A 15,555-nucleotide genomic window follows, 5' to 3' on the forward strand; every position below is an offset into this window, starting at 1 on the left:
ACGTTTGTGGAGCGGGGCACGCAGACAGAGGGACGCGTTTTGCCACACACAACCCTGAACCTCCTGAAAAGTTACGTTTACCAAAAAGAGCCACTTGGAACGTACTGCCAAACAACATTTGGCAATACAACTTTGACAGGTTTGACACACACGCCATTTGGGGTGAACTCGCTATTTGCTATTTACCGCGGGGAGCCGGGCTCAGCGACGCCCGCTCCGACCCTACAAGCCCCCATTCCCTCAGGCCCCCCGTTCCCCCAGGCTCCCTCAACCCCCCCGCTCACCTTGATGCGGTCCAGGTGCCTCACAATGTGCTCGCGGAGACACCGCCGGCGCGGCGCGGTCCAAGACCCGCTCGCCAGGCACCGTTTTCTCCTCGGGCCACGCCGTTCTGAGCTCGAGCTGGGCGCCATTTTACCCCGACTCCCTCCGCTTCCGGAGCGCCCCCTTCCAATGGCCGCCGCCCGTAACCTCTCCTTGGAGCCCCGCTCCATTGGCCTGTAGTCGCCGTCAATCCCCGCTGCGCCACACCCCGACGAGGAGATCCGACTAATCGGAGCACGGCGCCCGCGCTGTGATTGGTCCATCTTCCCGCCCATCCGCCCGGGGAAGAGGCACAGGCGGCGGCGCCGGACCGTTGCCGAGGCGACGGGGAGGTGTGGCCGTGCCTGACCGGGGGGAAATTCACCAAAACATGGCTTTTGCTTCTTAAAAACTGTATAGGTTTGTGTGCACCGACACAAGATAAACCGAAGCCCGCCCCTCTCCGCAGCACTCCCCGGGGTCAGGCACTTCGAGGGGGTACGGGGCTCCCGCAGCTCGGGAGGCACCGGCGCGTGGGCCAGCAACTTCGGAGGGGGGGGACACGGCGGTGGGGGTGACGGGGGAGACTCCGGGGGGCTGTGGCGGGCTGGGGAGGCGCTCGGCGTCTGCGCCTGGCGGGGGCGCCCGCCTTCTTCCCCTCTCGCCTTCCGTCAGCTCTCGGGTAACGCCCGGGGGTAGCCTGGACCCGGCTCGCCTCCGGCAGACCGGCAGCCTGCGACAGCGGGCAGTTTCAGGCTTCCCGCCTCGCCACCTCCCGGCGGCCAGCGCGCAGGAGACACCTCCGCCCCCGGCGAAGGGGGTCTCTCGGCTTACCGGTGGTCCCGGCCCTCCCCCGCCGCTTCCCGGCGCCCGGCAACAGCCCATGCGGGGCCGGCGCTGCAGTACCGCACTTCGGCCACGCGGGGGCAGCAGCAGCGAGAACGAGGCGGGGCGGGAAGGAGCAGCCGAGGGGGGCGGGAGGCGGAGCCGAGGGGAGACTGGAGGCGGGGCCGAGGCGGGCGAGAGGCGTGGTCGAGAAGTGCTGGGAGGCGTGGCCGGGTGGACTGGGGCGTGGCCTAGGTGGGCGGGAAGTGGGTGCAGGACAAGTGGGAGGCGGGGCTAAGACGAAGGACAGGTGGAATCGAGAGGGGCGAAAGGCGGAGCCGAGACGGGGGGGTGGGGCCAGGAAGGACTGGGAGACGTGGATGGAGACGAGCGGGAGGCGGGGCCAGAGCGGCCGGGGAGGCGGGGCTAAGATGAAGGGGAGGTGGAATCGGTGAGGGTGAGAGGCGGGGCCGAGAGAGGGGGAGGTGGAACCTGTAAGGGCAAGAGGCGGAGCCGAGACAGGCAGGAGGCGGGGCCGGGGAGGGCTGGGAGACGTGGGTGGGGAGGGGCAGGAGGCGGGGCACAGGCACGCGGGAGGCGGGGCCGGGACAGCAGCTTTTGAACGCGCTTTTACATCTCCCCTAGAGATTAGGGGGACGGGGGGGCGGCTCGAGTTTTTAAATGCTTTCTACGAACATGCAAAGAAAGCCTTTCAAAAACTTTATAGAGCATAGAGATTTCACTTACATATCTATTACGATAGGTATATATTTAGGGGAAAGATAAACCTGAGAAGTACCAAAAAACCTCAACAACCTGAAGGAGAGAGAGACCGCGAATAAAGAAAAGGGACAGCAGGCCAGACACAGAGAGAATGATAAAGGCAAAAATGGGCTATGGGACACATCTTTTTATATTCTAAAATACTTTATATAATAGAGTAGATATTTTTTTATAGAGTAGGTTTTTATTTTGAACTCCTTCGATATACATAAATGAATACTCATTTATCAACATAGATTAAAATAGGAGCTTTTTCTCTATTTCAGTGCCTCACACCCACATTCACAGGTTTTAATGGTATTTAATCCCCCCCATGAATTTCCAGACATTTTGGGGCTGTGACCCACCTCTTTTGGGGCGACCCCCGCGTGACCCTCCCCATCCCCCACTCACCTGCTCCTCCACCACAGCGCACACACACACACACACACACACGGTGACCTTGGGCTGCCCCAAATGACACCATCGCCCACACTGACACACACAGAGCCCCACTCTGCGGCAGCCCCGGGGCCCACAGGCCCGGCCCGGCCCGGCCCGCAAGGGCCCGCTCACCCCGACGCCCACAGACCCGCCGGGGCCTGGAGCGGCGCCCTCCCGCCTCGCGAGCCCCCGCCAGCTGCGGGCTCTCCCGCGCGCCCTATTTAAAGATTCCTCGCAGCCAATTAGCGCGCGGTTTCCGCCGGCTGGCGGCGCGGGGCACGCCGGGAGTTGTAGTCCCCGTGCCATTCCCTTGGGGTGCGCATCCGCACGACGCCTCACGCCGTCCCCGCTGTACTGCGCTGCCCGGGGCAGAGCCGCTAGGGCTCGGGAGCAGAACGGGTGGAGCGTGGTGCCGGCGCGTGTTCGTGTGGTGTCTGTGGACGCAGAAACTCCCCCGTGCACCAGGGACCATTGTGCAACAGAAGCATTGGTGCTCACGGAAACCCCACCCTGCACCAGGGGCGATTGTGCAACACAACGGCGGGTGTGCACAGAGACGCCCCGTGCACCAGGAACACTCGTGTGAGCCTGACTCCGGCACCGCTGCGTGGGACAACGCGGTTCCACCGTGCAACTCGCACGTGCACAGAGCCCCGTGCTGGGCAGGGGGCAGATCTGGAGTAGGTTCCCCCCAAACAAAAAACGTGCAGAGGAAGGGTGGGGATCTGCAGAAACACCTTTTTTTTTTTTTTTTTTAAATAGGGAGAATACACCTCCCCGCGTGCTTCCAACCCCCCCTGCCACCAGAGGCACTGGGGACAAGGATGCTTTGGGGGTCACCAGCCACCCAGGGGGGGCCACTCATCCTGTAGCAGCGGGTCAGAGTGTCCCCATGACCCTTTCCCGGTCCCTCAGGGGGGTGACACCCATATCGCAGGACCCCATCACAGCTCACGTGTGGTGTCGGCATTAGCCTGTCCGGCAGTGCAGAGCTCAGCACTGTGGCAGCTGAGGGCGAAGAGGCGTCCAACAGCCAGCAGTGCGACAGCTGCGCAGACACCGAACATGCTCCTGGTGCCTGTCTGATGGTTGCTGTCATGAAGAGCCAGTAGATCCAGACAGGCCAGTAAGTTCAGGGGGAGGCGAAACCAGTTCATCACCCCCAGGTCATCCTTCTCAGGCACCACTTTCCATCAGAGCAAACCCATGGCCACAAAGTAGAGCACGCAGTAGAGTTCAATAAGGAGGAAGTTGAGGAAGGACTCAGCAGGGCTCCTGGCTGGGCTTGGTGGAGAAGGCAAGCACGAAAAGGCAGAAGACCAGGAGGCTGGCAAGGGAGAGGAGGTAGACAGGCTGGAGGTGGTACATCTGGGAGATGGCCAGGTGATACAGTGGGAAGCTGATGCTCAAGGGAGTGCCATGGGGATCCAGGACAGGGGTCCAGAGGAAGATGAAGATGTAGATAACACTTTCAAAAGGAGTCTGGATGGCACCCAGGAGAAGGATGCGCCAGTTGGAGAGGAGGCACTTCAAACCATTGCCACAGGTTTTGGAGGCAGCTCATTAATTCCCATAGTTTTCATCCCAATTTTTCATGGCAAAGACCCCTGACAGCACCGGGAGAGGGATGGAGACCATGAATAGAGCCACCAGGCTCAACCTACATGTCCCGCAGGAATGCTGACACACCTCCAGGAGCCGGACAGGAGGAATGCCAAGGGACAAGGCCCCGGGCGGTGGCACTCCGAGCTGCTGAAGGTACCCAGGACTGAGCTCTGCAGAGGCCACTGGCTCCAGGCTGTGCAGGAGGCGTTGGCTCGGGCCTCCCAGGGCCTCTGCGAGGGAAGAGCAGGGGCCGCCCCGTGCCGGGTATGGCCGGGCACAGCCACCTCGGAGCCATGGCACAACCAGTGCCAGCCGGTCCCAGCCGGTCACGGGCATGGGCATCTCCACAGCGACCACTGGCGCTTTGTGATGGGGGCACCGCATCATGCCCAGCGGCCATTGTGACACGGGTGGCCACGGTGACCGTGGGGTATATAAGGGGCCAGAGCCCTGGGGTGCCCACTCCCAGGAGAGCACCTGCCTCAGGAGGCAGCATCTCCCCTGGGTGCCCACGAGAGCGCTACAGCACAGCGCACCGAAGAAGGCCATGGACAGAGAGGCGAACACGCCATCTCAGCCCAACAAGGGGCTGCCGAGCGTGCAGAGGAGGCGCCAGGTGAGGGATGGGGCAGGACGCAGAGGCCGCTGGTGGGACGGGGCCGCACCGAGCTGCCTTGGTGCCGGGGCCGGGCTGGATAACCCTCTGGGGGCCACTGTGCCAAGGCAGCCACCTCCATCCCATGCCTTCTCCTTCTTCTGCCCGCAGGTAGGCCACAGGCCACCAACGCCAGCGCCGCAGGGCAGGGAGAGCCCGGCCTCGTCCCTCCACGGGGTCAGGCTGCCAGAGCTGCCCTGCCCAGAGAGCTCACAGACCACTGCGAGCCACCGTGCACAGGTCAGGAACCTGTGGGAGACGGGGTCGAACACCTTCCCAACCCCAGGAGCTGCCAATGGGCAGGCGGGAGGAGCAGGAGGGGACAGCTGTATTCAGCCCCCGGAGCAAGCTGGGCCCCTCGGGGGCCATGGGGGACCAGCCCTCTCCCAGCCGGCTCTGGGAGCAGGGCGACAGCCGCCTGCGGGGCTCAGCGCTGCCCTGGGGGTTGGCGGGGGAGCCCGGCCACAGGACCTCTTCCCGCCGGGACATGGGGTAAGGGCCTCCGTCTCACAGCCTCGGCTTCTCTTTTGCAGCAGACGGACAGCTTGGCACGCATGGAGGCACTGCCCTGCAACCAGGTGGTACTGCCCAGCATCATGGAGAACCTGGAGGAGACGCTGCCCAGGCAGGCACCAGCACCCGCGCACGCACCCGCCGCTCGGCTACCAGCAGCTGACAGCACCCGCTGCAGCCTGCCTGCTCTGCCAGCAGCACCCGCTGCACCTTCTGCCGGGGCATGGGACACGGCCAGCAGCACTGCAGCCATCAGGCACCGACAGCCGGTCCCACCTCCTCGGGGCACCTGCGGTGAGCGGGGCAGACCTGCGAGGGTCAGGACATTCAGGCCCGCCACGCAGAGCCCTGCAGCCTACACCCCAGCTGTGAAGGACACAGCTCGGTGCCTCACGAGTGAGGTGCTGGCCAAGGTTTTCCTTGGGAGCCGGGGACACAGCCAGCAGCCGGCCTCACTGCGGAACTGGACATACAGCAGGGCTGTCCCTCTGACACACGGGCAGCTCCTGAAGGATGCCACAAGCAAGCAGGAGAAGGCGGAGCAGCCTGAAGGCCATGGCCCCCGCAACCGGCGGGCAGGGGCAGCAGGAAGGACAGTCCTGCAAGTGCCAGAGGATGAGCCAGGGGCCTTGGCTGAGGAGGAGGAGTTCCGGGAAGATGAAAGCAACAAAGAGCCGTCCCAAGGGCAAGTCTCCATCTACAACATCTGGGTCAACCCCTTGGTACCGGAGCTCTTCCAGGGTACCAACACTGGCCCACTGGCTGAGGAGTTCCAGGAAGATGAGAGCAACAAAGAGCCGTCCCAAGGGCAAGTCTCCATCTACAACACCTGGGTCAACCCCTCGGTCCCAGAGCTCTTCCACGGTACCAACACTGGCCCACTGACTGAGGAGGAGGAGTTCCGGGAAGATGAGAGCAACAAAGAGCTGTCCCAAGAGCAAGTCTCCATCTACAACATCTGGGTCAACCCCTCGGTCCCAGAGCTCTTCCACGGTACCAACACTGGCCCACTGGCTGAGGAGGAGGAGTTCCAGGAAGATGAGAGCAACAAAGAGCCGTCCCAAGGGCAAGTCTCCACCTACAACACCTGGGTCAACCCCTCGGTCCCAGAGCTCTTCCACGGTACCAACACTGGCCCACTGACTGAGGAGGAGGAGTTCCGGGAAGATGAGAGCAACAAAGAGCCGTCCCAAGAGCAAGTCTCCATCTACAACATCTGGGTCAACCCCTCGGTCCCGGAGCTCTTCTACGATACCAACACTGGCCCACAGGAGCGTCCCGGCTGGCCCAGCAGCACGGGCACAGAGGGGACAGGAGGTGCAGCCGATGACCTGCAGAACGCGTCTCCTGCCCTGTCTGATCCTACAGAAGCACAGCCAGCAGCTTCTGGCTTGGCCAGTGCTCCCGAGGAAGAGGGGGAACACACGCCTCTCGCTGCTGTGGCACAAGAGGAGGCAAAGGCACCAGCTTCTCCTGTCTTCAGCAAGCAGGCCCCAGCAGAACAGGCAGAGAGCGGGGCTCCTGCCCCACACAGCCCCACAGCCTACGAGGCAGCACTGCAGGAAAGAGCCTGGTGCATTGTGAGGGATGTTGTGGCCGAGGCTCTGCTTGTGATCCAGAAGCAACAGGCACAAAGCACAGCTGAGGAGACAGAAGCAAGAGAACCACCAGCACCTCACAACACTGCGTCTCCCCCGGCTGCAGAGACTCACCGAGAGCCCAGCACAGCTCCTCTCGCCCCGGCAGCGGACAATGAAGGAGACACGGTGGCCTCTCCCATGCCTTGGCACCCTGCCCTCGCACACACCCCGGAACCACAGCGACGGCCCTCCTTCTTCAGGAGGGCGCTCAGGGCTCTGCGCAGGGCTTTCCGCTGCACCTGCATAGCGGGACAGAAAGAGCAGTAGTGTCCCGCTGCCAGTGACAGGCGGATCCCCGCAGACGGCATCTGGCCCTGAGCCCGTGCAGCGTCCGGACGGAGCAGCACATGCAGGCAACCCGAGGGATGGTGCATGGACGGCGCCCCGGGCATTCAGCTGCCCTGAGGACATCGTGCTTTCTGAGACCAATAAAAGATGATAGTTTTCCCCCAATGCTCGTCCGTGCCTGGCCCATCGCAGGAGAAGAATGGCTATTGCCCAACACCCCCAGGTCCCTTTCTGCCAGGCAGCTTTCCGGCCACTCTGACCCAAGCCTGTAGCGCTGCCTGGCGTTCCTGTCACCCAAATGCAGGACCCGGCACTTGGCCCTGGTGAAACTCATGCCGTTGGCCTCAGCCCACCACCGCAGACCACCCTCTCCAGATCCCTCTGCAGAGCCTGCCTTCCCTCCACCAGATCAGCACTCCCACCATACTCGGTGTGCTCGGAAACCTCAGCGAGGGTGCCCTCGGTCCCCTCCTCCACATCGTTGAGAAAGACATTAAACAGAACATTTGGGGAATGCCACTTGTCGCCAGTCACCAAACGCATCGAACTCCGTTCACGAGTTAGGACCGTTTAGGACCGGCCACGCAGCCAAATTTTCACCCAGCCAAGCGTACGCCCATCCAAGCCATGAGCAGCCATTTTCTCCAGGAGAATACCGTGGGAAACCCTGTCAAAGGCTTTGCTAGTCTAGACAGACAACATCCACAGCCTTCATTCACCTCATCCACTAAGTGAGTCACCCTGTCATAGAAGATCAGGTTAATCAAGCAGGAACTGCCTTTCCATAAACCCATGCTGACTGGGCCCAATCGCCTGGTTGTCCTGCACGTGCCTCATGGTGGCACTCAAGAGGATCTGCCCCATAACCTTCCCTGGCACCAAGGTCAGACCGACAGGCCTGTAGCTCCCTGGATGCTACTTGCAGCCCCTCTTCTGGATGGGTGTCACATTTGCTAACTTCCAGTCAACCAGGACCTCCCAGGTTAGCCAAGAGTGCCGATAAATGATGGAAAGTGGCTGGGTGAGCACTTCTGCCAGCTCCCTCAGTAAGTACCCTTGGGGGGATCCCATCCAGTCCCATAGACTTGTGCGGGTCTAAGTGGTATAGCAGGTCCCTTACCATTCTTCCCCTGTGTCCTGGTTTGAGGTAAAACAGAACCAATTTTGTTCAGTAACTTCGCTTCTTAGCGGGGCCTCTTCTAACAACTGAAATTAACTGCATATTGTGCAGACAGTGTTCACTCTCTCACAGCGGTAAGACCAATGTTTATAGCTGATGCCCGGGCATGGCATGCAGAGAGGCTCCTGCTTATATTTATTGCCATAACAGCCAAGGCCAACCAACTTTGTTATTTGCCACGTTGGAGGGTCGGAAGCGGAAAAGCATAGTGGGGTCCCACCTGGAGGGAGGAGCGGACAGGACAGGTGACCCAAAACTGACCAACAGGGTATTCCATCCCATCTGCCTCATGCTCAGTATAAAAGCTGAGGGACCAAAGGGTCACGGGCTCTTCCTTCAATGGCCGACATCTGAGGAAGACTCTGTCTGCCTGTGATCCCAATCCTGACTCCAGATCCGGAATCCAGTTCCCGTCCGCCACTGAGTCCAGCCTGGGACTGCCCCAGTGCCAGCCGGTGACGTGATTGTCATCTCGGGAGCTTGATCCGGTTTTGTATATATTTTTCATTATTTCTTTTTATTTTATTATTAATATTTCATTAAAGTAGTTTAGTTTCTTCTAAACTCATGAGTCTTTTTCCTCCTCTGCCTCTCTCTTTGTAGAGGGGTAGAGGGGAGCATCTGTCGGTCCCGTCTGGGGTCCCTCGGGTCCCCAGTGGTGGATTTGGCCTAAACCACGACACCCTGTGATCCCTTTTCCCCACGATAAGCAGAGCCCACACCCTCTGCCCCTGCCTCTGGTGCTCCAGCTCTGACCAGCTGGGGCCTCCTCTGGCCTTGCTCCACAGTGCCCATGTCTGCCTGTACCCAGGACAGTGCTTGGCACTTGCCTCCACTGGACTTCTTGAGGTCGCAGGCACCCCATTCCTCTGCCCCAACCATGTCCCTCCCAAGAGCTGACTAGCCTCCAACACCGCTGCCGTCACCCCCAGCCCAGGGGCCTCCCCAGTCCCCTGCTGCTGCCTGGGAACGACCTCTGGAAGGATTGGTGCCAACACCTTCCCGAGTATGTAGCAGCCCAGAGTGTCCCATCCATCCTCCTTGCCTTTCGGGAAGATGGTTCTGGCAGCTGCTCAGATCTACAGGGCTCACCCCAGATCAGCAGGTCCTTCCCAAGAGCAGAGCATGGCCTCACACTGGCACGGCACGGCTCCCCAAAGCCCTGGGACACTCCCAAAACAGTCACACACACATTTGGTAAACAGTTTAATTAATACACTGAGAGGATCACTGCTTGCCCACACTGGAGTTCACCCGCTGCTCTGCTTGGCCGCCAGCCTCTTGTCTCTCTCCTCAGCAATGGTCAGGCGGATGCCCTTTCCACGGGGCAGGGAGATCCACGGCTTGTTGCCCTGCAGCAAGGGCAAAGCAGCATCATGAAACCCAGACAGGGGCAGAGCTCTCCCCCTCAGCGGCAAAAAGCAGCAGAAGCCAGACCCTGCCCAGGCTGGGCCAGTTACACATGGCCCCGGCATGGCCCCGCAGAAGCCCCTTCCAAAGGTGCCGAAGGTGCACAGGCCTACCTCTGCCTTTTGTGCTCATGGCCATGAAGAATGCTCTTCAGCCAAAACCCAAACACCCGGGACCAAAGAGCCCATCGGGGACGGCCAGACCGCAGGGGCACTGCGGGGAGGGCACCCGCAGTCAAAGCAGCTTCCCAGGGCCCACCCAGATCTGGGCGCTCAGCACTGCTCGGCTCCCGGTACTCTCAGGTTTCAAAAGCCACAGGGCTGCGTCCTGAACACGTCCCCATTCCTAAATGTACGCATGCTTCCCCTTCCCAGAGCGGGCAGCGCCACAGGCAGCAGAGCCACAGCTGGTGCCCGCACTGGAGCTTCCCTGTGTGGCAAGGCGGCAGCCCCCAACAGTAGGAGAGCACCCACCCTCCTTGTGCCCGCGCAGCCTTACTTTGCCAATAACGAAGATGTTGGAGAGCCTGGTAGCAAAGCTATTGCCATTGGCATCCTTCACGTGAACCACGTCGAATGACCCAGGGTGTCTCTCCCGGTTGGTGATCACTCCAATACGGCCCAAGTTAGCACCACCAGTCACCATGCACAGGTTACCTGGGGTGACGGAATACAGGTGTGAGAAGAGCTGGCACCAGGAGCCATGGTGAAGGCCTTCCACTTGGCTCCTTGAGGAGCACCACTGGAGAAGGGCAGCAACAGGGCCACACTGGCCCATGGAGCACCCACCAGAGTACCTGGGGACACCTGCATGTCCCACAGGAACACTGGCACACTTCAAGGAGCCAAAGAGCTGTCTGGTCCCAAGACTCAAGCAACCCCTCCACCAGCTCACTGCTTCTACCTGGTGCCTGCTTGCTTTTGGAATCCCTCCAAGTCCCTATGCCAAACGCCTCCCACTGCCAGTACACGGGAGGAAACCCTGCTCCAGCTCCAGGTGGAGGATGCCCCAGGGAAACCACCCCTTTCCCAAGACTGCCACCACTGTTTCTCTATTTTAGAGCAAAGATGTCTGGCATTTGTATTTAACTTCTGTACTGCTCTCCACAGTGGGGAACTGTACCGCATTTTACATGGGATGCAAGACCCACCTGTGTCAAACTTGATGAAATCTGTGATCTTGCCTGTCTCCAGGTCAATCTGGACCGTATCATTCACCTTGATGAGGGGGTCTGGATAGCGGATGGTGCGGGCATCGTGGGTGACCAGATGAGGGATTCCTTTGGTGCCCACAAAGATCTTCCTCACCTTGCACAGCTTGTACTGCAAACAAAACCCAACGCTGCTTAGCTGAGGCAGTGCAGCACCATGGACCAGGGGACTCTTGTTCCCCAGAGAGCTGCCAGCCACATGCAGTAGCATGTTTCTGATCACTGTTAGCTTGTGGAGCCCCACACGAAGGCTTACCACATCACAGCAGAGCCATCCCAACCCCAAAGCTCCCTGTGAAGATAACCCATCCCATCCCAAAAGAGGTAATTTCAAGCACCAGACAATGCAACTGCATTGTCCTGCAATGCACTGCACCTGCAATGACCTGAGTCACTCTCATGTCACCAAAAGATCCCCCCCCCCCCCAACAAAGGCTTTGTATCCCAACCCTGAAGGCCCTGATCTTCTTCTCAAGGGTGGCGTGGACTCAGCTCTCAGGGAAGAGAGCGCACAGCTCCCGTTCAGGAGATGCCAATGAGGAAACACCACCCTGACCAAACCCAACTGGGCCCACGCTTATGCCAAGCTGAAGCCCCTCACCTTGGCCTCTTCAGCTGTGATGCGGTGAACAGCAAACCGACCCTTGGTATCGTACACCAAGCGGAAATGCTCGCCTGTCTTCTCAATGCTGATGACATCTGATTTCAGAGAGGGAATAACAGTTGTTATCAGGTACATTATCCAACACTGTAACTCAGCACAAAGCTCATGTTTAAAAAGCACTAGAGACTGCTGAATAACGATGTCAGTATTGCTCGTTGACCACAGGCTTGCATATTTTACAGTGCAAATTACCAAAAACTGCCAAAGGCATGACTCCAAACTAAGTAGCAACTGCTTATACTTATCTTTTCTTCAACTCCATCAGGAAAGCATCTTTCCCCCCAGATCACGCCAGCCTCACAAAACATCTCCCCCCCAGCGCAGCAGAGCTGCCTGACGAACGTGCCCCAGCCCTCCCCGCTCACCCATGAAGCCTGCAGGGTAAGTGATGTCTGTGCGGACTTTGCCATCTATCTTGATGAACCTCTGCATGCAGATCTTCTTGACCTCATCTCCTGTCAGGGCATACTTCAGCCTGTTCCGCAGGAAGATGATGAGCGGAAGGCACTCCCTCAGCTTGTGAGGGCCTGTTGAGGGACGGGGTGCCTGCAAACAGAAGCTTTCTACTGGGTGCTCAAGCACAACAGCAGCGTGGCCTGTCCCCAGAAGAAGACTGTTACCGCCCTGACAGCTCTCGCAGCAGCACCTGAGAACAGTTGCGTGGAGCCTAACTGCTAAGCAGGCAGCATCAGGCTGCAGACATCTTTTCTTGGTATTCACAGTGCTTTTCCCCCCAAGTCTTGCCAGCCTCACAGAACACTCCCCCCGATGCAGCACAACCATCTACCGACCCGCCCCAGCAAAGGAAAAACACAACAACGAGCAGGTTAAGAGAGAGCAGCCAACTACCCCACTGCCATATCCCCTGCAAACGGGAGAAGCACGAAAGCTGTTGGCGAAGCCCCCAAGATCACGCACCCCGCTCTCCTCTGCGCTACCCAACCGCCTCAGCTCACCGCCACCCCCCCGGCAGCGCGCCCGAGCAGCCCCCTGGCGAGACTGCGCAGCCGCCTGGGCCCGCAGAGAGCGGGAAAGGCCGCTGCCGCGGGCAGCCCGTCCCCGTCCCCGTCCCCGTCCCCGTCCCCGTCCCCGTCCCGCACTCACGAAGACGCCCGTCAGCTTGTCCAGCATCCAGTGCTTGGGCGCCGCCACGCGCTTCAGGTGCTTCTTGGGGCCACGGGCCTACGGGACGGGATGGGACGCGTGAGGGGGGGGCCGCCGCCAGGCCCGGCCCGGCCCGGCCCGGCCCCCCCAGCCGTCCCTCCCCGCCCCCCCCGAGCTCCCGCCTCCCCCCCGGCCCCGGTGGCGGGCTCCCCCCCACGCCCCTCGAGGCGGCGGGGGCGGCGGCAGCCCGCGGCGGGCGGCGGATGGCGGCGGATGGCGGCGGGGAGCGGCCGCGCCGAGCTCTCACCATGGCTGCGCTGCGCCGGGAAAGGGCCGCCGCTTCCGGCCCGCCGCTGATATCCGCGGAGTGGGGGCTGCGCCGCGGGGCGCCCCCTGCCGGCCCGGAGGTCCAGCGCCGGCCGCTGCCGGGGCAGACGGGGTGCGTGTGTGTCCCGGCCCCCCCCCCCGGGACCGTGCCCCGCTGACGTGCTGCCCACGGGAGGGGGAATGGGGGGGATCTGGGCAGCCCCCGCCAGCGAGGTGACGTGCCCCGTCTCCTCCCCGCCGCAAGCGGCCCCGGCGGCGGCATCCGCTGTGTCCGTGCCGGAGGAAAACCCGGGGGGGTGGGCGTGGGGAGGGTGACCGGATCCTTACCGGCCCTCGCCGGTGCGTGGGTCAGCCCCCCACGTTGTGTCCCTGCGGTTTGGGAGAGGGTGTGAGAGGTGGCACATCCCGCCCCCCACCCCGCCCGGGGACTCCGGGTAACCCCGGCTGCACCGAGAGCCGAGTCGGGGGGGACACGCGTGTCGCGCCACCGCCCTCCCCTCGCCCACGGCCGCTCCCGCGGTGGAGCTGGGACTCCACGCAGCTCCCCCGAACCCGACTCCGGGCCTGAGCGCCCGCTCCCGGAGGCATCTCGGGGTCCAGCGGTCCCCGTCTGGGCTCCCGGGGGAGGCTGCTGTGTCCCCCCCGGGGTCCCGGGGTCCCCGGGCACCCTCAGTCCCCCGCGCTCCCGCCAGGCAGCCGAGCGAAGCGGCACCGCACCGGGCGGCCCCCGGCGGGTCCCCGCAGCATCGCTCCCGCAGCGGGACGCGGGCGGGACAGAGGTCCCATCCTCGGGGCTGACGCGACGGGGACACCGCGCAGGTGGAACCGCTGGCGCCACCGTAAAGCCGGGAGGAGGCACGGGAGCTGCGGGGAACAGACCCTCCTCCCACCCCGGGCCGCTTCCCACGGGCTACGCCGCGGAGATGGACTCCCTCGTCGTCCCCCCCGCCGCGGCGCTGAGATGGACAGGGAACGGGGCACAACCGGGGGGGACAAGGGTCCTTCCAGATTTTATTAGCCAGCAGCTGGAGACCTCCGCCTGCCTGGCGCAGCGAGGCGGATCTTCATTGGGGATGGGAGAGTGTCCGCGGCCCCGGTGTCCCCCCTCCAGCCCCCTCCCACCCCCGGCCGGGCTCCGAGCGCTCCCTGCGCCCCCACCCCGCCCGCAGCTCCGGCCCTCGGCCCCCCTCCGTGGGGCAGCCGGGGCGCTCCCCGCGCCCAGCGGCACCGGACGGCGGTGGGGGCGGCTCGTGAGACCCCCTCCCGCCCCTCCCGCCTCAGCAGCCGGCCGGCAGGTCCGCGGGGAAGTCGAACTCGTGGTGGCCGAGCCAGAGCTCCGGCAACTCGTCCGCCACGTCGAGGCCGAGCTCCAGCACCAGCGCCCGGAGCACCTCCTCGTCCACCGGGTCCGAGTCGATGATGCCGGGGCCGGCGGCCGGGGGGGGGCGGCTCCCCGCGCCCCGCGGCTGCGTTCCCAAGCCCCAGCCGGGCGGCGAGCCGGGCTCCGGGGGCCGCCGGACCCCCCCGGCGGCGCGGTGCCGGCTGTTGAGCTTCTGGAGGTGCACGCTGGCCAAGAGGTTGGGACCCGCCCGCAGGGCCAAGGGGGCGGCGGGGGCCGGCGGAGCCCCCCCCGCGGAGGCCGGCAGCTTCCCGGCCCCGGCGGGGTAGCGCAGGGTCGCCGCCCCCTCGCGGTCCTTCGTGCCCCGCGGGGGGGACCGTAGCGAGCTCATCTCGTCCGGGGCCTGCGGGGACACGGCGGCGCTCAGCGGGGCGCGGGGCTGCCCAACCCCCCCGGGCCGATGGGGTCCGGCGGGGCCCCCAGCCGGGCAGGGTGAGGGTCGGGGAGCGGCGCCCCAGCTCCCTCCGCGCTTACCTGGGCGGCCCCGCTCCCCGCTGGGCTCCGCTCCCCGCACGGCCCCGGCAACTGCCGCCGCCGCTGCATTTATAGCGGCCCCGGTGCGGCCGGGCCGCGGGGAACGGCGAAGCGGAGCGGGGCCGGCGGGCGGACGGGGCAGGCTGGGAGGGCCCGGACGGAGCGGGACGGCCCCCGGGGGCGGCACCGGCACCGCCTGCCCCCGGCCGGACCCCCGTGCCCCCCCGCCTTCCAGGCTGGGTCCCTCCGTGTCCTCCCCGTTCAGGCTGGGACCTGCCATGTCACCCCATCCAGGCTGGTACCTCCCACTCTTCCCCATCCAGCCTGGACACCCCCGGCGCCCCCTCCCCCCTCCCCGTTCTCTCACCTGCCTCTCAACCTCTTGGGTGGGAACCCCCATGTAGTCCCCCCCATCCAGGCGGGGACGCCCATGCCTCCCCCTGTCCAGGTTGGGGCACACTGGTAACGCCTATGCAGGGTGGGGTGCAAGAAGGGGTTCAGTTGGTGCCAGGGCTGGTGAGAGCGATGTGGGCTGGAGGGGGATTTGGGTGTGAGGGGGTCTGTTGAGGGGGCACTGGGGGTACCCCCCGGGCCTTTGCCCTTTTCTTGCTTTGCACCGAGCCGAGCTCCAATTGTGTCTCTGTAGGAGAGGAGGGAGGGGGTCAGGAGTCACTCCACGGGGACACGGGAGCCACGTCCAGCTGAACTCCCTCCACGCTGGATTTCCTGTTGTTTGGATTGCCAGTGAAAAA

At 63.2% G+C, this 15,555-nt stretch overlaps 2 protein-coding genes across 2 annotated transcripts; both read right to left on the reverse strand.

Moving 5' to 3' along the window:
* Window positions 1-9,404: 9,404 nt before the first annotated feature.
* On the reverse strand, window positions 9,405-12,934 carry RPS4X (ribosomal protein S4 X-linked). The gene is made up of 7 exons (XM_082488079.1): window positions 12,911-12,934; window positions 12,604-12,681; window positions 11,865-12,045; window positions 11,437-11,534; window positions 10,776-10,947; window positions 10,124-10,281; window positions 9,405-9,567 (listed from the first exon to the last, which is right to left on the reverse strand). The coding sequence occupies exons 1-7, from the start codon at window positions 12,911-12,913 to the stop codon at window positions 9,466-9,468; spliced, it is 792 nt and encodes a 263-aa protein (XP_082344205.1). The 5' UTR covers window positions 12,914-12,934; the 3' UTR covers window positions 9,405-9,465.
* A 1,136-nt stretch (window positions 12,935-14,070) lies between these two features.
* Window positions 14,071-14,835, reverse strand: CITED1 (Cbp/p300 interacting transactivator with Glu/Asp rich carboxy-terminal domain 1). The gene is made up of 2 exons (XM_082488128.1): window positions 14,804-14,835; window positions 14,071-14,672 (listed from the first exon to the last, which is right to left on the reverse strand). The coding sequence occupies exon 2, from the start codon at window positions 14,658-14,660 to the stop codon at window positions 14,208-14,210; it is 453 nt and encodes a 150-aa protein (XP_082344254.1). The 5' UTR covers window positions 14,661-14,672; window positions 14,804-14,835; the 3' UTR covers window positions 14,071-14,207.
* Between the last annotated feature and the right edge of the window lie 720 nt (window positions 14,836-15,555).

Source organism: Vanellus vanellus, assembly GCF_965231255.1.
Source record: "Vanellus vanellus genome assembly, chromosome: 10".
Taxonomy (NCBI): Eukaryota; Metazoa; Chordata; class Aves; order Charadriiformes; family Charadriidae; genus Vanellus; species Vanellus vanellus.